This window comes from Musa acuminata, chromosome BXJ3-7, assembly GCF_036884655.1.
Source record: "Musa acuminata AAA Group cultivar baxijiao chromosome BXJ3-7, Cavendish_Baxijiao_AAA, whole genome shotgun sequence".
Classification (NCBI taxonomy): domain Eukaryota; kingdom Viridiplantae; phylum Streptophyta; class Magnoliopsida; order Zingiberales; family Musaceae; genus Musa; species Musa acuminata.
In genome coordinates, this window is record NC_088355.1 from 38,107,783 (window position 1) to 38,126,675 (window position 18,893).

Consider the following 18,893-nt stretch of genomic DNA (forward strand, 5'->3'; position numbering starts at 1 on the left):
TTCCTTCAGAATAGTTGTGATTATGACAAGAAAGCAATTTTATCATCCCAGCTTGCAACATTACCGACTCCAATGAGGGTTTGAATAGCACCAATAAAAATCTAAAACTATTGTCATGACAGCAGCTTAAGGGAGATGCGTTTAGAAATCCTCTACCATCACAAACAACTCGCAAAGGTGATTATGATGGCAACAATATGGCGAATATTTTTGCTTTTTCACACACAACATACAAATGTGCTGAGTGTTATCATTTGGACTTGGAAAAGAACACAATTTTGTTTACATATATCATATCACTTTAGAAGCCAGATTTCTTCTGTGTCATGCAATCAAAGCAAGTATATTACAATACTGTGACTAGTATATGTGAGAAATTATTTTGTAGAAAAGGATAGCCCTTGGTGAAGAACCTGCGGTGTTGGCATGTAAGTCCCAACAGTCCATCTATCCCATGCTCTTATTCTCTGAAGACATGTACAAGAAATCCTTGGATAAGAGAACTTTCCAGCTACCAAAGCTTTCACAGTAACCTAACAAAACAAAGCTTTCATAATTATCTTAATTGAATGAAGTGTTAAGATAAATCTAGAAGATGTACAATCTAATGGTGTTAGATAATGTTTGATTCGTTATGGGCTCCGACCACCACAAAACAAATAAGTTAAATTACCTAGTTTTGGTATATGATAAATGACAAATAGAACTGCAAACATTTTTCTTGAATGTACTAAAACACTTAAACTATGTCATTAAGTGGAAAAGTAACAAACTCAGCAACCAAAAATGTCATACATACAAGATAGATACTACCTTGACATGTGCTGATCTATAATGGACAACATTATCATATAAAGTTTCCTACATTGCGAACCTCATGTTCCTATTTCCTGCAGTATGATAATCTGTCTGAATCACATCGATAGAACATGTCATTTGCAGAGATAATGAAATAAAAATTCAATAGCAACAAAAGTTCGTCAGCCAAACCACGACAGGAATAAAAAAATCCAACCCAACACTTCATATTAAGGTTTGCAAATATTATCAAAGTCATGATCATTTTTCATTATCCCGACAAATCAACTCATTCACATGGTGTAGACAGCTAAAATTATAATCAAAACATATGAAACTCCATATAGTCAACTTGGAAAATTATCATGTATCAGATATTACAAGGAATATGCATAGTTATCTGCACACATAAATAGAGTAGGACTAGCAATATGATTCGGATGTAATTAACAGGGTACAAACAAACAACTTTTTTGAATAAAGTTATCCACCATAAGTACACCTCCAAGTCACCAATGAGCAATAATAGAGTACTCAGGAAGTGAAAGGGCAAACCTGACAAACAAAATGTCCCAAAAGAAATCTAACCTCCGAATGCTGACTTTTGGATCAACTTAGATAGAACTTGTGCCTCGATTCACTGTTTAATATGAAAAAAATTGATCAGCAACTTTAGGAACAGTTGTGTTAAAACATTCAGATAAACAATTAGTTATGCATAATTAAGTATACTATATATGAACACAGACTGTTTACTGTGTCCATGCCACCTTGTGATGCCTGACGTGAAAGTGGATAAATAGCACTATGTACAGAATTTTATGCGGCCAGCATGTAATTAGCACAGGCATCACTCAGCACCCTCATCCAGATGGTAGGAAGCAAATAACAAAATAGAAGAAGGAACTAGATTTCAATGCACAAGCCCTGTATGGCTTTTTTTCTAACAATGAATAGAAACTTCTTGCATCAAAATTTTGGGAACAAAAAATGAAAATATTGTGGTGCATATGAGTTTATTTATGTGGAATAGCACCTGCATTCTGCTCAACTATCCTGCTGTCACAGTCTTACTTTTTGTCCCTAGGATTATTGAAAGCAGAAAATTAAAGCTTCCAAAATTTTAAAACAATGGAAACATCTCAAGGAAAAAAGAACACAAATATTTCATAAGTCACTAATTCTTATTTCAAAACATCCAATAGAAATGATGCGGAACAATATCTTAAATCATAATATTTTAAATCAAAAGGCATTGTAACTGTATATTACCTCCAAGAGATTTCTCGAAGTTCGCCAATTGAGTAAGAAAACCATGATTAGGGGCTATATGTGGTCGCTTGCTCCTAACTAGTGCCAATGCATCCGAAAGACTCATCCGATGCTTCTTCATCAAATAAGCAACAACAACAGTGACACTGTAAAATAACTATTAGCATCTAGTTGATTGCACCAAACAAAATGTGTAAGTTTTATCTTTTTTCAAATATTTAGAACTTCCACACCACAAAATGAAGATTTCCAAATATTTATTCTTTAATTTAATCCCAGAGCATTTGGTATCAAACCAGAGACTTTCAAGATTGCTGCCCAAAAAATATCACATATCGCAACTAGCATGCCAAAACACATATTTCCTGTTAAGATACCTAACCATACACCAGATATAAGAATTATAATACAGCATCTAAAAAGTTAAAGGATGCATGACATTGCATACAATGAAATTGTTGTGGAGCTCTGATGCTACTTGCAGCCGCTTAAAATGATAATTATATGTAAAATGAAAATCACAAACAATGATGACTCAGAATAGCCACCCAAATATGACTAACTTCCTAACATTGCATATCGATATAAATATAATACCTACTTACCTAGTACAAATACCTGTAGCACAAACTATAGATGCAGCCGAACTACAGTATGCCTATGTGATCATACACCAACCAAAACTATCTCATAGAACATTCGAAACTCAACATATGTTTTGATGTGTCCTGGTAAATTTATGAACCAAAAAGAGAATATGCACAATTTTGAATCTCCAAAGGAACCACCATCAGTAGTGCTTTCTTACCAGGATTTGGATTTGAATCCTGCCCATACTTTATCTTGGAAATTACTATTAGATTAATTAACTTATATATTAATGCAACCAGAACTTTATCATGTATTTTTTATTTCCTTGTTGAGATGAAATACTACTAACATTTTTAGCTAATACTACTCCTCGATGATTAAGACCCTTTAGAAAATGATGAGGTATATAGTCTTCAATGAAGATGGTCGATCAAGTTAGTGATACATTTATATTCTGATTGTAATCAATATTTGCACCATTGTTATGCATTAAGGAAGATTAAACAATTGTGAAGAATTATGTAAATAAAATTGTGTGTTTGAATATGCTTGCCACAATCTTGCTGGTTGTTTTGAGGATACTCAGATGAATAATTGATCTCATTATGAGCTCATAAAAATAAATACAAGTGAATCTGGATCTTTTAGGCCTGAAAATACTGTTTTTACATCCGGATTTTAGCTTGCTGCAAAATTATAAAAGGCCTTGGAGTTTGAAACTCACAATGCAATTTTGAATCAACCATTCCATTATTCTTTTAAATAGTGCTTTCATTTAAAATATTTTAAAACCAGCTTAGCAGTAAACAACAAGCTTACCTTCTTGACATTCCTGCAAAGCAATGAACCAACACACCACCACCTGCACTTCTAGCTTCATCGATGAAACTAAAGCATTCATCAAAATACTTATCCAACTCTGTGCCTGGGGTGTCAAACACTAGATACAATAAAAGAAGAAAAGAATTAGTCCAAGAATTTTATATACTTAAAGTAAGTTGTGTATTTATCGAGGGAAAAGAAATGCACATATGTTGGTTTCAGAAAACTTATTTCTTAATTACATAAAAGTGTTGTTAGAACTTCTTGACATTTTACTGCTACCAATTATAGGCTGGAGATGGAGTGAGAATCCCTGGCAATCACCCTAAACGGATAGCAAACAAAAACATCTCTATGTTTTGCATCATCTTTACAAGAAAGGCATATTAGATTCCTTATATAGCGATAAGGAAATCAAAGCAAAAACAACCTTCATAAGCAAGAGAAGAGAACTAATTTAAAAGATATAACTTGCGGATATTTAATTGGTGATACATCTATTGTGTAATCGTTACCAAGTAACCAATATGAATACGATCTGACTATATATAAGAAATCAGGCTTCAAAAAGTTGCTTATGTTATAGTTTAACAGTCGAATTGAACTTTTGCTTAGGTAAGAATCTGAAAGCTTTTCAATATGATGCCAAATGGAAGAACCTGACTTGCAAGAATAGGAAACACATTGGATTTGAACAATGCAGGTTACAGTTAGTTGCAATATTGCCCAACTTCAGACCATCTTCCACCAGCTCAGGGCATAGCCAGAACCTACACGGTCCTATTTTAGCCTTCTTTTAAAGGTCAAAGGCCAAATTACTGGTTGGGTCAGTACGATTCAGCTCAGGACACTTTGATGCTACCCTTAGATGAGTCAGTCCAGCAGAATTCAGTGCAAAAGGCCCCAGTCCGGCATGGTTACAAATCCTATCTAATATAGTGCAGACATTCCTCCATGGTTTTAAAGGAGATCTATTCAGTCTTGGAAGAGTATAAAAAGATCAATTCTAATTAATAAAAGATCAACAATTATGATAACTCTGATAACAAACCAGCAAGAAAGGAGCTTTCGGTTTGCTGGACCTACTAACAAGAGAAAAGAAAGGAAAAGTAAGGCAGGAGGGATTTGATATTCAGTCTTCAAAGTAATATTCAGTCTTTGAGGGATTAGATATTCAAATTTCTTGACATTCAGGGAGCAGACAAAACTTTAATTGACATTCTTTACTTTCAATAAGACCAAATAGAGACTATTAAATCAAAATAAAATTAAGTCTTCAGGATGAAAACCAGGGATCATAGTAGCATCGACAATCATACACAAAATTTAGTGATAGCAATTCTTGAACAACACTGAGGACTCACAATAAAGCAAAAATATAACTAATATAAAGAACTGAAACAGTAACACAAAAATTACCAGAAATTAAGTTTCAGAACAAATACAAATAACAGAAGGTGTCAAGCTGTGAATCTCAATAGTTAATGCCACCAAAGCAACAAATAGACAAATTTGAAGTTCTCGGATACAAGCAAGATATTAGTTATCAGTAACCCAATATTCATATTAAAGCACATGTTAAGAAGGCACTAATCAAGAAACTTTCTAGTTGTGGGTCATGTAATCAACCAATTTAACATGCACAGAACAATTCATCATACCATCAATCTTCTTATAGACGAAGTCAATAGGAAATGCAGGGTCCAGGGATTTGGCCACCGTTAAGATGTGGGTGATGTTCAAGTCTTTCAACGCTGACTTGTTAAGCGCCGCGCCAACTGAACCCAGAAACAAACCCTGAGGCAATTGAAGCCGGCAAAGATATCCAAGTATCATTATCAGTTCCAAAATCTAAATCCTTAGAAAAGCTAATAAACTCGTATTCGATTGCCGTTTTGCTCTCGTGTTACCTCCTCAATCTGACATGGAACGTTGTCCTCCCTGGTATATCTTGCAGCACAGAACGCCTGGACGCAGTTGAGAATCCTACTCCTTTGAAGCTCATCCATCTGAGACATGTTTAATCGGATGCCCGGACAAAGCTATTGTTATGCGACAGTATATTAGGCAGCCAACGGCAGCGTCTCCCTCGTCACAGAGTCTTCCTAGTTCTGTCGAAGAGAGAGAGAATGAGAGGGAAAAACCAACCTAATGTATCCGAATTCGACCACCACAGCAAACTTACCCACACATCGAACACAGTATACAAACAGATTCAACTCAAGAACCTCAATTTCAAATTAGGCTTCGACAAAGAAGTTAACAAACAATTAAAGCGCAAGCTAATCCGCTTCTGAAACAACATTGTAACCCAGCGCTAAAGAATCGAACATTAAAAGCGAATGCTGACGGCTTCAAAGAGACAGAACCCTAGAAAGAAATCAAACCAAATGGGAAAAACTAACCTCGTATCCTAAATCCTGCCTTTCTCTGCCGCAGCCTACCTTCGATCGATCGAGATCGAGATCGAGAGAGAGTGAGAGAAGGGTGGGGGGTGGGGTGGGGTGGGGGAGAGAATAAAAGGCGAGATCTTCGGAAGAGCGATCGGGAAGGAGAGGAGCATCGGGCGGGGAGGCTTCGGCCGGGACGGCCACATCAAATATATGCTGTAGTGCTCATTTCGTGTCTGTTATTGGCCACACAACCAGAAGGTAATTGATTGGATATTCAACGATGGTGCGTAGATGATTCCCAACATCACATCCGACCAGACTAGGATCCGACTTGGACATGCGTCGACCAGATCCGCTCTCACACTCACGACAACTCGGCGATGTCGACGGGTTCACACACGTCGTCACGACGAGCGAGTTCTAAGGAGCCGCCTCGGTCTTCTTCCATCGTTTTCCCGTTCTCTTTTACTCGTTTCACGTGCGAGCTGTCCGGAGACGCGCAGAAGTCTCATCGGACCGCCAAAAGAAGAGAAGGCAGAGTGGCAAATGGCGACGAGACTGAAGAGAGTGAGCTTTGACAGGATGAAGAGAAGTGTCATTCATCAGTCGCCATGGATGCCTGTATTCCCTGCCGCCGGCCTTTTTTGCATTGCTTCGACGTCAACCTACCTTCCTCCAACTTATTCTATTCCATAAAATAGATTAGATCTCCGTTTCTCACGCCCACGCGCAAAATGAAGGTCCAAAGTGCTCATGGAGGTCTCGGGCCGCGTCTCGTCCGCCAGGAACTCGTCGCTGCTGTTGCCGAGGTCGCCTGCGAGGAGTAGGGAGGAAGGCGGGGGAGGAGGAGGGGCAGGCATGGAGGCGCTTCGGCGGCTGGTGAGGCGAGTGAAGCCCTTCGAGCATGTCGGCCTTCTAGGGTTCGTCGTCTTCACCGCCGCTCTGTTCCTGTCGCTGCTCTGCTCCGCCCACTCGGACTACAGCTGGGTGTGGCCCGGTGGCGGAGGGTATCGGGGGTTGTGGGTGTCTCGGACGAAGGGCGGCGGTGTGGAGAGAGGGAGGAGCGACGGCAGCGGCGGCGCAGAATGCGATTGGTCCGAGGGAGAGTGGGTGTGGGACGAGGGTTTCCGCTGCTCGGAGAACGGGCGGTCCGATCGATTCTACACCAAGTGGCGGTGGCAGCCCGTTGGCTGCGATCTCCCCAGGTTCCAACTCCATTCGTTTTGCTCTATCGTTCTTATTCTTTGTTATTCTACGATTTGTCTTCGATCACGAGCTGATCTTTTTTAGTGATTTGTTGTCTAATTTCTAGTTGCAAAGATCTTTCCTTTTCTTGTTAGCCACATCTTTTGCTACCTATCTTTCCATATTATTAAGCCGAGAGGACAGAGAAGATCAGAACACTGAACTTTGGTTTCACACTGTGACTCTTCACTCTTCAAAATATGAATTAGGAAATTGCATGTCGCCTTCTGTTGTCGGTGCATTTATAATTGTTAGCTGCCAACTGGTGTTGGTGGGATTAATGCAAAGTATCTTTTGGTTTTATCTGGTATTCCTCGAGATGGGTGTGGAAGCACTAGCTAATGATAAAAAAGCAATCTTTTTTGTTTCTGTGATCTTCGCTAAAAGAGTTATGGTACTCACCTTCAGATTTAATTCACCTTCAATTCTTCATCTCCACCACGCATCCTTCTCACTGTCCAACCATTGCCATTTATTGCTACAGGTGATGGTTGATCTGATGTCACTGGTGGGGCTCATAGGAACATATGGCTGGGATGTGAGTGTTAAAGGAGGGGAAATAATTGGGAGGATCCAAATCTCTATTATAAATTAGCTAATTCAATGAGAATAATTGGAAATGCAAATAAGGAGATTATACATATCATGGCAATCCAACTCATGTATGTATCACTCGAAGTATAAACAGTGGGCTTGACGAGTATTTTGCTTACAATAAATATGTTCTCTGATTCAGGGGTTGCTACTTCCAAGAAGGTAATGATGTGAAGATGGAGATGAGTGTTGCTGATGCTTATCAGAGATCAATTCAGACATTGTTTGAATGGATCCATAAAGAAGTCGATAGGAGAAAGACTCATGTTGTCTTTCGCACTCATGCTCCTGTTCATTTCAGGTTTGTACAAATAAACTTTTCATTCTTCCCCTGAGTTTTCTTTAATAGTTTTCATCTATTGCGAAGTAATTATTTACTTACTGAGAGAGGTTTGTAAGAAGTTTGTGTGACTGATCGCAGAGGTGGGGACCGGAAAACAGGAGGGAATTGCCACTTAGAAACACTTCCTGATCTAGTTTCATCTACAGTGTCATCAAAAGCATGGGTGCATCTGTTGGAACCATTTAGAAACATGCCCTTGGCAAATTCAACTGAGAATCAGGCACTAGAGTTGGCTGAATGTAACTGAGATGACAGCTCAAAGGAGAGATGGCCATTTATCAGTATTCTACCTTGGTTCCTCAGGACCTGCCCCTCTCCCCAAGCAGGATTGCTTACCCGGGGTTCCAGATACATGGAATGAGCTACTCTATGCACTCATTTTGAATCGAGAACTAAGGTATAACACTAGATGAAATGGGAATCGCAGAAGCATCGAAATATGACCGTCTTGAGCATCGCCGGATTAGAGCTGGGACAGTAAAGTTCTGCTGTCAAGATTCCTAACTTGCAGGAAGCTTCTACAGGACAGGTTTGCCATATATCTTTGTGGAGACCTTGTAAGAACTCTGGACCATCAGAAATGACACTAGCATATAATTTTGTTATCCTTGTCGATACAGACTGCTCATAGTAGCTGATTACAGTAGCAACAGAAGAGATTGGTACATTTCACATACTAACTTATAAGTAGGTAATTGATGTTCTGGTTGTAAAGCAACATCTGTATGTTCTACAGATGATACATAAGAGGAGTTTTGAAAGGCTGGTTAGCATTCTTGACTTTTTCATCAGTCCTGTTAATGATATGGCTACAATATATATATATATATATATATATATATATATATATATATATATATATATATATATATAGATATATATATATATAGGTGATTTCCTACCAAAAGCACTACAGTCCTGCCTTTTTCAAACGTCCAAAATGTTTTTAATTAAAAAAATAGTTTTTTAAACAATATTTTTCATACAGTGAAGAAGCTACAAAGCAACCATGTATTGATTTTTGATACTGTGTAAGCTTTTTGACTTACAGATCTCCAGCATAATTTGTGGAATAAAGTTGTTCTTTTGCTTGAGCTAATTTATTTCAGCAAACATTAGTGTATGAAGTATCACTGCTACCATTTCAGCTTTCTTGAGTTAAAGGCTTTTTGCATCTGTATTGAAACGTAATGTAATGCCTTCTAATTGTGTTTTCAAATTTCAGCTCATGTCTTCGTCTTTGTTGTGTAGCTTCTCATCATCTGTTTAAGAACTCACTGCAGCAAACTCTTTTCATTGCACTTCTCGGGCTGTTGCAGAGTCGAAGTCTCACATGCCAAGTGTAGCAGATAGCTCTCATGCAATAGGGGTGTGGATGGATGAAACAGACGTGGGCGGCTGGTGATTAGGAGAGGCGATGAACGAAGCCGTGGAGCGGCGGTGAGAGCTGACTCGGTGGAGTCGGCATTTGAACGACCCCGCGTGCGTTGTCGGAGCGCACACGCACTTTGGCGCGGCCGCCGGCGTGACTTTGGCCACAGTGGAGGAAACGGAGGACCTGGTCCTCCTCAAGGTCCGTGGCAAAGGAGCTCCCGGCTGCTGCTGGTGGCACTCGGGGCCGTGGTGGTGGTGGCGCTGCTGTTCCTTGCCTTCTCCCCCAGCATCAACGAAGGTGGACGCCATGCTACCGGCGAGGCTTCCTTACCTGTCCACGCTCGAGATCTCAAACCGAAAACCGACCGTTCCTGCGCCACCGCAATCCTTCTAACAAAACAGGAACTTAGGTATAACACCAGAAGACGAAGACAAAGAATGATCACTCAAAAGAAGAGTCATGGAGATGAAACGAAGTACATACAGAACGGAGAACGGAGGAGGAAGGCAAGTGTCACGGTGGCTCCAGAAGCCGATGCGGCAAACTTGGTCCTTATAGGCAACCTTCTTTCCCTTGTAGATGGATCCTGTGGGGGTCCACGCTGGATTCTAGGATCGTAATACAGGGTATAATATAGGTTGTGGATGTGCGTAGTCATAACTAAGTACAGCTAAAATGCACGTCTCACCAGAAGATTAAGAGGGACCCACACGCCGGTTGCTAAAGTGGGGATCTAGTCGGAGACACGTGTGGCTGTGGGTGTTTCGGGTGACAGAATGTGGGTCGGTTTGTCGCGACCCCGCACGGTGACGTAAGCTCGCGTCAGATAAACCATTCACGTGGAAGGCGGCGGCAGCAAGACAGTGACTAACACTGAAAGTTAGGGCCCAAATCGCGGCCCAAAAACAATAAGAGCTCAATTTGACCCATAGTATTCTCTTCGCCCATCAAGATCGATCTCTCTCTCTCTCTCTCTCTCTCTCTCTCTCTCGCGAAGATAGGTAAAGACATGTCGGCGACGGGGGCCTAAATCCGGCGAAGGTTGGGCAGCGGTGCGTCGGGTGCTCGGCGACGGCGATGAAGTAGGGCGGCGCGGGAGATTTTGGTCAAAGAAGACCGTTCTTTGCTTCAGAATAAACCGGTCGGCTTTTTCCGGTTCGTATTGGTTCAACCCGACCGGAACGTTAGGGTCCAACCTCTGCAACTTCGAAAAACCCTCGCCTCGACGCCGCGCCCTAAATCGCAAGGAGCGGTCGAAAACGAGTCGAAAGGAGAAGTGATCGACACGAACAATGGAATTGGAGACTGCTGAGAATGATGGTCATCTCCGCGAGAGCAGCAGTCGGAAGAAGAGGAAGAGGAAGGAGGGTAAGACGAGGATGACGACGAAGGAGGAGAAGAATCCTACAGTCAGCATCGCTGTTGCCGGCTTCATAATTGACAACGCCCAGTCCCTTGAGCTTGCCACCCTTGTATGTTGTTCATGAGAACCCTTCGATTGATTTAATATCCGAAGCCCTTCTGTTGTCGCCGACCCTTCTTTGCTACCTCCCTCTTCTTAACTCAGTTGGCAGGTCAGGTTGCTCGTGCGGCCACCATCTTCCGAATCGATGAGGTCAGGATTTCTCTGCCAAACAAATCTATCTTCTTGTGCATTTTGAATTGCATGGTAATAGCTACCTGGCCAACAAAGCAGTGAATTGCCTTTACGATTAAACTGAACTCTGCGCATGAGCTGTTTGTCAATTTTCGATTTATCTTGGATGGTAGGGCATCTGTGTCTCTTTGTCTCGGAGGCTTGGGGTTTCGTCCCCATCTTGCATAATTTTGTACACCGTTATGGTCGTGTGTTGCCTTGTGTGGCCTGTGGGCTTGAATATTCTCAATGTCTCTTGTAACCCACCTATTGTCTAGGATGACCTTGTGAAGCCTTGTGACCAATTCTCAGGATATAGTGCTCCTTTTCAAATGAAAAAAAAGGGACATTTGGTGGATCGTGGTTTTGTTTTCAAATGTTTGTGATCATAAATACTCTCTATTCTGATGGAGATTCCTTATGTTTAAACAGGTTGTAGTGTTTGACAATAGAGCATCATCAGATGTTGATACAGTGGTTACACCAGGGCATGATGGGGATGAGAGCGAAAGTGGTGCAGAGTTTCTTACAATGATACTACGGTACTTGGAAACACCACAGTACTTGCGACGCCGTCTCTTTCCAATGCACAAGAGCTTAAAATTTGTGGTGAGAACAGATTGGTACTGACAAAGATATTTATTGATGCTTGAAAGTCTGTTTTTTCACTTGAATATTTTTCTGTCTGAGCCTTTATTTTTGGGTTCAGGGCTTGCTTCCTCCTCTAGATGCCCCTCATCACGTGCGCAAACATGAATGGTGTTCATTTCGTGAAGGTGAAGTTGTTTCCTCTGCTTCTTGTTTCATCCTGTTTTAATATGCAAGCATATTAAATCTCTTAGTGGAATTATTTATTGACTGCTAAAAAGAGTGGTAGAAAATGTTGGAATTTTATGATGAGGAAACTTATAATGGAGTTTGAAACTAAAAATTTTATAGTGTTTTGCTTGTCTTGTTCTTTGATGAGATATTTCCTGTTTCCTCTAAAGTTGCATAGATTCCTTCTGTTTTGCTAGCGTATTTAATTATTTGTTCAGTGACATATGGTATTAGTGGTCTCCTGAAATGAAAAAACAAAAAAGCACATTTGTAATGATCAAACCCTAAATATAGTTCTCCTAGTGTTAACTAATGATAATCTGGAGACATGTTCACCAAGCTTACATTCCTGAACTTGATACCAAATTCTTGCTGGCTATATTTTAGAGAAAGTAGAAAATTTGAATGTGTGGAAATGGATTTTTATGGATGAACCTAATTAATATTGGTGCTGCGAAAGTAAAGAAAGAAGCAAAGGAGGTATTACAGTCTTCATACACATCTTTTGTCAAATTTGTTTTTGTTCTATTGCATATGTTTGTCCTGCATTAAGATGTAGGTTTCTTTCTATATCTATGTGCTATTGAATGTTAGAATTTCCTATTCTAGATAAATTTGGCAGGTGATGACTTGTTGACCTAAAATGAGTTTCCCAACATAACTGCAGGTGTCACATTGGATGTGAATCCACCAAATTCAAAGGGCACACTTGTAGATGTAGGGTTAAATAAGGTTTGTTCTCCTTAGAGCTTATAAACATTTTTCATTTAGAAGTTTCTATATAATGTTTTACTTAAAGCTTGACATGATCTTTGAATCTTCCTGATTTATTAACTCTGACATTCTACTTTACATATATAGATGTTTGCCTTGGAGACCCATTGTACATTTACTTCTAACTTTTATGAGATTGCACTGTGCATTGTGATATCTTCAAAAATAGTTTTCCCAATGACTGTTGCCACTAGAATTTTATTATCCCTGTTGATCCACTCTTTATTCTATAGCATGCTAAGGAGGAGATCTTCTGATCATCCATTTTGATAGTCATAAATTGCAATTTCATTATTCGTACCATTGTTTGTACTGCTTGGCATATCATTTCGATGGCACATTGATGCATGAAGCGTTAAATGCTAGGTGATATAAGCCATGATATTATAGTGAACCTTAAGGTACTGATCAGTATGTGGCTGGTACTGATTGGTAAGGGGTTTGATGCTAGTTAAATATGGGATCAGCATAATTCGCTACATGTGTAATTGTATACACCCTATAGCCAGCCAACCAATCTCAGACCCAGTCCAATATTTAGATGAGACTTCTAGCGCTCAAACACCGATCCTCAGATATTACGAATACAATAATCAGAATTACAATTTTGATGTTGGTGTCTTTAAAGTCTAAACGTCGCACCCCACACGACCTTGATATGTTTTTATAGTCTGGGATTGTAGTACTTTGAGATTTACATATTGTGTTTGACTCATTGGCTATCATGTATTGTCTTCTTAATTATGATGATTGTCTATGACTCATTATTATATACTATTTTTGTTGAGATATTATGCATAATATATACATTACTATGATCATGGTTGATAAATTTGATCATAATATGTGTTATACTTAATGTTATTGTTCAAAAGAACTAAAACACTGAAAAATAAGTTAAAAAGTGCACACTTGACCAGACCAACAGCTGTACTTGGTGATGTACTCTATAGTCTATAGTGTACCAGTTTGAGAAGGGACTGGTCTGCGATACAAGAAGCCTGGTAAATGTAGTACAGAGGTCCTCTGACGAGCTGTTTGCCTTGTCCTAAAAAATGTGCCTCGTTCTTGTTCACAATCCCTCTTTGTCTTTATGTGATTGACATTTTATTGTGCAAAGACTTTGATGGATTAGAACTAACTTGAGAAGTACTTCACAGAATGTAGTGATTGAGGAAGTTCTAGAACCTGGAAAGCGAATAACTGTAGCAATGGGGGACAATCGTGGTGCTGAAATAGGTAAAGTGGATTGTTTATTTTCTTCATTCAGTTGTGATTTATATTATTAAGAACATATGCCTGTAAATGATTTCTTAAGAACATTTTATGCGGTATTATTTTGGTTTCTGTTACTTCTTTCAATTCATTCTTTGATATGCAGATTCATAACTTTTATGCCTATGGGCATATATTTTAAAGTCTTGCATGAAGTTCATATGTTTATAGCAAAAATTTTTAACCAGCTCACTTGCTAGTGGATCTGTTGGCAAGTGTCAGTTGTTTTCATGCTTAACAACGAAGAAAAATTCTGGTGTTGTATCTTCGAGTGCCATTTCATGAAATGGTGCACTAAATAATGCATCACAAGTTCAAGAAAAATAGTATTAAAGAACATGACATGCAGAAAGTGACATGATAGGAAATGGACCAAACTAAGGCCTGGAGAGTACATGCAAGTTTTTATTCTCAATTTCTCTTTCTACGATTTCGTTTCACAAAGCAGTCTAAACTTTTCTTGGCATTATATATTGCTGTCACTTGAATCCTAAGATATTTTATTATAGACTGCTACCAATAGAGGTCCGGTGAAGGCAACTTTGCTTTGAGAATCCTTTCATGAATTTGGAATCTCATTCATGTATTTTTAATCTATGAAAAGTGAAGTGTTTATCTACACGCTCATGTATGTGGTCATGTACTGATACATTAAAAATGCAGGTAAGAGTTGATGGGAGAAGTAATTGGCTTAGAGTGTGAGAAGACATCCTTCTCTGTGTTGTCTTCACCTTTCACATTAGGTTTGCAAGCTAATTACTATCAAGGTAGGCAAAGTCAAAACACAAAAAGATGACTATAACCGTTGAAATCTGAAATCTGAGTAGAGTGATAACATCTACTGCTTGATCGTTGACCAGAAACCTATTGGACATTATTACAAGGGTGGTCCAGTGCACAGGAGAGTCAATGTGATGCAGCCTTGCCGCTGCCAGCAAGAAGGCTGCTCTTAAGACTTGAATACTGGTCACCTTGATCACAGAAGGGTAATCTTATCATGGCATCATGGCCTTGTCTAATTATAAGTCATTAATTTTAAACAAAAATGAAAAATGATAATGTTGATGCTATGCATAGATATTTAAACTTGTTCATTGAGATAAAAAGATTATTACTTAAATTTAACAAATCAATCCTTAAATTAGAAACCACAAAATATGCCATTGACAATTGACATATCTATGAGGAAAATCAACATTATTATAATTAGATATGAAGTCATGCCGTATGCTTCGTAACTAATTGTCACAACAGTCCAGGACTAGCAATTTGCATTTACGGGTCAGGCATATAATGAAATTCATATTCACTAGGAACAAGATGTATGTTGTATGCGTAACTGCAGACTACCTGCATGATAATTGGATTTATTAAATTAAGGAAGCTTGATTTACACTTTGTTTGAGTCTAATGACATGTGAGTCATTAAAAATAAATATAAGTGAGCAAGTAATCATTATCTTGTGAAAATAATCTGAAATTGGTAATAGTCTAATAGATCTTACAGTGTAGCTGTTAATGAATTTAATCTATTTATCTCAACAATGGCCCAATCTAAACCACCTGGATCCTCACTCTTACATGTGAAGATGAGCCTATGCAGACCAAGCTGGCTGGGCTTCAGCCATTGTTTCTGCCTATGCTTTCTTGATTCTGTCTCTTGTTATGTAGCGACTTGCTCTTGCTTGGTGCTATGGCCAGCTGCAACACCAAGCATATTGCCAATGGCCAATGCAATGTTAGCTTGTAGATGTTGACATCTTTGAGCCAACATGCTGTAAAATTGTCATCGGAAATCATAATCCTATAAAATTTGTTACAACAGAAAATGTTTGCGGAAATGATTTTGCAGTTTAGCTTTCATTTTATAATCATTTGTGAACACAAGCATTCTAATGGTTTCATTCTTTTGATAAGCCTTTTTTGCTGAGTTGTGCAATGGAAAATTAGTCGAACTACCTTATCTTTTTCCAGCAGCTATTTCTGTTATACACAGTGGGATGGTATAGTAATTTGTTTATTTCTCTTGATATATTGCCAAGATGAGGTTTATCTGTAGTGTGATTTGGTATTTGGTTTCTTTAGTTTCACGTGCTTCCTTCTTCTTTAATAAGCAAGTTGTTTTGCTACAACTAGTGCTAGTCCTGATTATTACCTTAACCACATGTCTAGATGGTTTTAAAAAAGCAGTTGACTCCTCCAGTCCAAGAGACCAAATAGGTATGTATTGGGGGTACAAAGTTCGTTATTGTTCAAACCTCAGCAGTGTTATCAGAAACTGTCCGTATAAGGTAACTAAGAAGAAAAACTCTCTTGCTCTTCATATCCTTAAGCTCATATAAGGAACCATGTTCTCCTAACGATTCTCACTTTTGAATTTGTAGGGTGGATATGATCATATTATAGGTACTTCAGAGCATGGTCTTGTGGTTGCTTCATCAGAGCTTGTAATTCCTTCATTTAGGTATGTTTTCTGTGACTAACTGTTGTTCTGAATGGATTCCTCTCTGTAGCTTTTGTATAAATCCTTCAATCTTCACGTCAAGTAGCCAAATTTCATCATTATGCTGACTTGCTTGAAAAGACATTACAATGTTATTCTTATGCATCTAATATTGACAATTGTCCCCTTCTGTATTTACTTCCATACTGGCTTCAACTTCTACAGGCACCTTCTGATCGTATTTGGTGGACTTGGGGGTTTGGAAGAGAATATAGAAGAAGATAATAATTTGAAGGTACAAATATTTTTTTGAAATGTTTATATTAGAAATTTCCCTAAATTTGGCTGGAGCTGTAAACCATTCTCTTGAGATGTACCTTGCCTTTGTTCACTTGGGACCATCATGTGATCTGGGAATTGGTGTATCTCATGCTGCTATAGGGGGTTTTACATCGCAAATTTTTATGTTTTGCTCCACTTGCTGAGAGTCATGACAAGTCAAAGATCATATTGAGGGTGCATTAATTTCTAAAGTAGAAGAACCTGATACCTATTTAAAGAATAGCTTTATTTCCCCCAGAGTGATGCTAGCGCCAGTTCTCTCTTATGTTTCAAAGAGCCAACTTCATCAATCCTTTGGAGAGTGTAACCAGTGGCATCCTGTTTCGTCATTTCGACTTTCTTCAAACCTTTTGGTTATGTGCTTCTGATTGTTTCTTCTTCTGTGAGTTGCTGCTTTTTAGTATCCTTAAGCTTTGCTTGGGTTATCCTCATATAATGTGACCCTGTTGTTTCTTCTATGTTGTTCTTTTGCCTCTTTGATGGCTACATAGTAGTTCTAGCTAAACTAGTCAATTTTGTCTTTCCCATTTCTTTTCAGTGTATAGTAATTCTCTTTTCTTGTTGGATTAAAGGATCAATAAAAAACAGCTCAATCTCACATATTCTGGACCATATGGCCAAGAGGAATTTCCTTGCATCACCTATGAAATTACCAGTTCTCAAGTTGAGCTTGCATCATTATATCAAAGGTTTTGCATAGCCACATCCATGATGGAATAAAAAACCTGAATCATGCCAAACAGACCTTTATACTGCTCATCATATAACAGATGTTGCATATAAGAACCAATCTTATATTTTTTTAGGTGTGATGTTGCATAGAAATTGCAAAAATGTATAACATGCTTGTATTTTCTTCATGATAATTGTTTTTATTTTTTAAGAAAAGCAAAACTATGTTTTACTCATGCCTATAAGCTGCAGAATTTATATACAAAAATGTTGGTTTTTGTATTCTTCATGGTAATTGTTAATTCAAAAAAATGAGTCAATGATTGCATTCATGTTCGCAATGATTTGCCAGGGAAAGAATGTCCACGATGTATTTAATTCTTACTTGAATACATGCCCTCTTCAAGGAAGCAGAACCATAAGGACTGAGGTATCTCCCCATTGTACAAGAACTCTTGAAATCGAAGCAGTATCACTTCTATATTTATGCCTTTATATTCTTTCTCATGGTTTTTATTTTTTTCAGGAGGCCATCTTCATATCCCTGCAATATTTCCAAGAACCAATAAAGCGAGCAGAGCAGCTATGCAATGGAAAATAGCCCTTGTTGATTTTACTCCAATTTGACAAAAATTATGCAACACTAGGCTCGAGAAGTATTTGGGAAGCATTTCAAACTTCTTGAGCAGGGTTTGTAGATGGTCAGATATTGAACAGTGCACAACATCTTGCTTGATTTGGACTCTTGTTGTTGCCACAAATTGCGGCAGCTTAGGATGGCAAAGAAGCCTTGGAAGGAAAGTTCTTCACAGAGTAATATGGTCAGGGCATGGCATATAGAGATCATATGAAAGCTAAAAGTGGTATTGTTGTCTCAAAAAAAAATCATCTATTGTATGGGAAAAAAAGAATCAAAATTAACTCGAGAGTTAGGTGCAGATGCACACACAAACAGCGAACACATACTTATGCATGGTTTCTGAGCTGTGAATGCATTCGATGATATGCTTTTCTTTACGATATTTTCAAATGTGAGCAACCGAATGAGGCCCATTCTTTTCAAGATGATGTTCTAGAAGTGGACACAAGTTTATCAGATGATTAAGATTGCACTGTGAAAAGCTGAATTCTCTGTGATTGTGGTCATATTTGATTAAAAGAAAATTATGAGTAATCTCTTCCCTTTTGTTGCTGATATGCATGGCCAAATGCGTGACGACTTTTGTAGACCAATTGCTAGAGTTAATACTATGAAGTGATATATTTCAATATGTCAGTTAGTCTGGTTGGGAAAAGATTTTGATAGTATATCTATCATAAGATTCTTTGATACAATATTGTAAGATTATGGATTCAAATCTCATCTTCATTTTATTCTTTGAAACAAAAAATTTACATGTTAAAATAATATGCACATGAATATGATGATTCTGTGACTAATGCCAATTTTTGGTTATCACTGCAGATGCACAGATTAGTTGTATATTTGGACTAGAAAT

General features: G+C 38.5%; 2 protein-coding genes and 1 pseudogene across 10 annotated transcripts; 2 read left to right on the forward strand and 1 right to left on the reverse strand.

The window, feature by feature from the left end:
* Positions 1-230: 230 nt before the first annotated feature.
* On the reverse strand, positions 231-6,257 carry LOC135642359 (dual specificity protein phosphatase 1-like). Of its 8 annotated transcripts, none has more exons than XR_010497951.1 (8): positions 5,889-6,257; positions 5,394-5,594; positions 5,145-5,280; positions 3,481-3,601; positions 2,071-2,216; positions 1,387-1,438; positions 814-890; positions 231-467 (listed from the first exon to the last, which is right to left on the reverse strand). XR_010497951.1 is itself a non-coding variant. In XM_065158458.1 (7 exons), exons 2-6 carry the CDS (start codon positions 5,499-5,501, stop codon positions 1,413-1,415), a joined length of 537 nt encoding a protein of 178 aa, XP_065014530.1. In that variant the 5' UTR covers positions 5,502-5,594; positions 5,889-6,256; the 3' UTR covers positions 231-467; positions 1,387-1,412. The 8 variants fall into 8 exon arrangements, 2 of the variants coding, with proteins under 2 accessions (XP_065014530.1, XP_065014528.1); XR_010497950.1 differs by having other exon boundaries at positions 231-533; XR_010497949.1 differs by having other exon boundaries at positions 1,354-1,438; positions 5,889-6,251.
* Positions 6,258-6,269: 12 nt separating this feature from the next.
* Positions 6,270-8,844, forward strand: LOC135642358 (protein trichome birefringence-like 10; annotated as a pseudogene).
* Positions 8,845-10,465: 1,621 nt separating this feature from the next.
* Positions 10,466-18,589, forward strand: LOC135584789 (uncharacterized). 2 transcript variants are annotated; one of them, XM_065158655.1, is made up of 11 exons: positions 10,466-10,905; positions 11,001-11,048; positions 11,502-11,678; positions 11,779-11,845; positions 12,556-12,620; positions 13,823-13,901; positions 16,110-16,228; positions 16,322-16,401; positions 16,606-16,675; positions 17,747-17,824; positions 17,921-18,589. In XM_065158655.1, exons 1-11 carry the CDS (start codon positions 10,726-10,728, stop codon positions 17,993-17,995), a joined length of 1,038 nt encoding a protein of 345 aa, XP_065014727.1. In that variant the 5' UTR covers positions 10,466-10,725; the 3' UTR covers positions 17,996-18,589. The 2 variants fall into 2 exon arrangements, with proteins under 2 accessions (XP_065014727.1, XP_065014728.1); XM_065158656.1 differs by having other exon boundaries at positions 11,013-11,048.
* The last annotated feature ends 304 nt before the right edge of the window (positions 18,590-18,893 follow it).

Coding starts and splice junctions, on each gene's coding strand:
- LOC135642359 (XM_065158458.1), bottom strand. CDS start 5,501: ATGTCTCAGATGGATGAGCTTCAAAGGAGTAGGATTCTCAACTGCGTC. Junction 5,281..5,393: donor TTCCATGTCAGATTGAGGAG/GTAACACGAGAG, acceptor CAATTGCCTCAG/GGTTTGTTTCTGGGTTCAGT. Junction 2,217..3,480: donor TTTGCAGGAATGTCAAGAAG/GTAAGCTTGTTG, acceptor GTTATTTTACAG/TGTCACTGTTGTTGTTGCTT.
- LOC135584789 (XM_065158655.1), top strand. CDS start 10,726: ATGGAATTGGAGACTGCTGAGAATGATGGTCATCTCCGCGAGAGCAGC. Junction 12,621..13,822: donor TAGATGTAGGGTTAAATAAG/GTTTGTTCTCCT, acceptor AGTACTTCACAG/AATGTAGTGATTGAGGAAGT. Junction 16,676..17,746: donor AAGAAGATAATAATTTGAAG/GTACAAATATTT, acceptor ATGATTTGCCAG/GGAAAGAATGTCCACGATGT.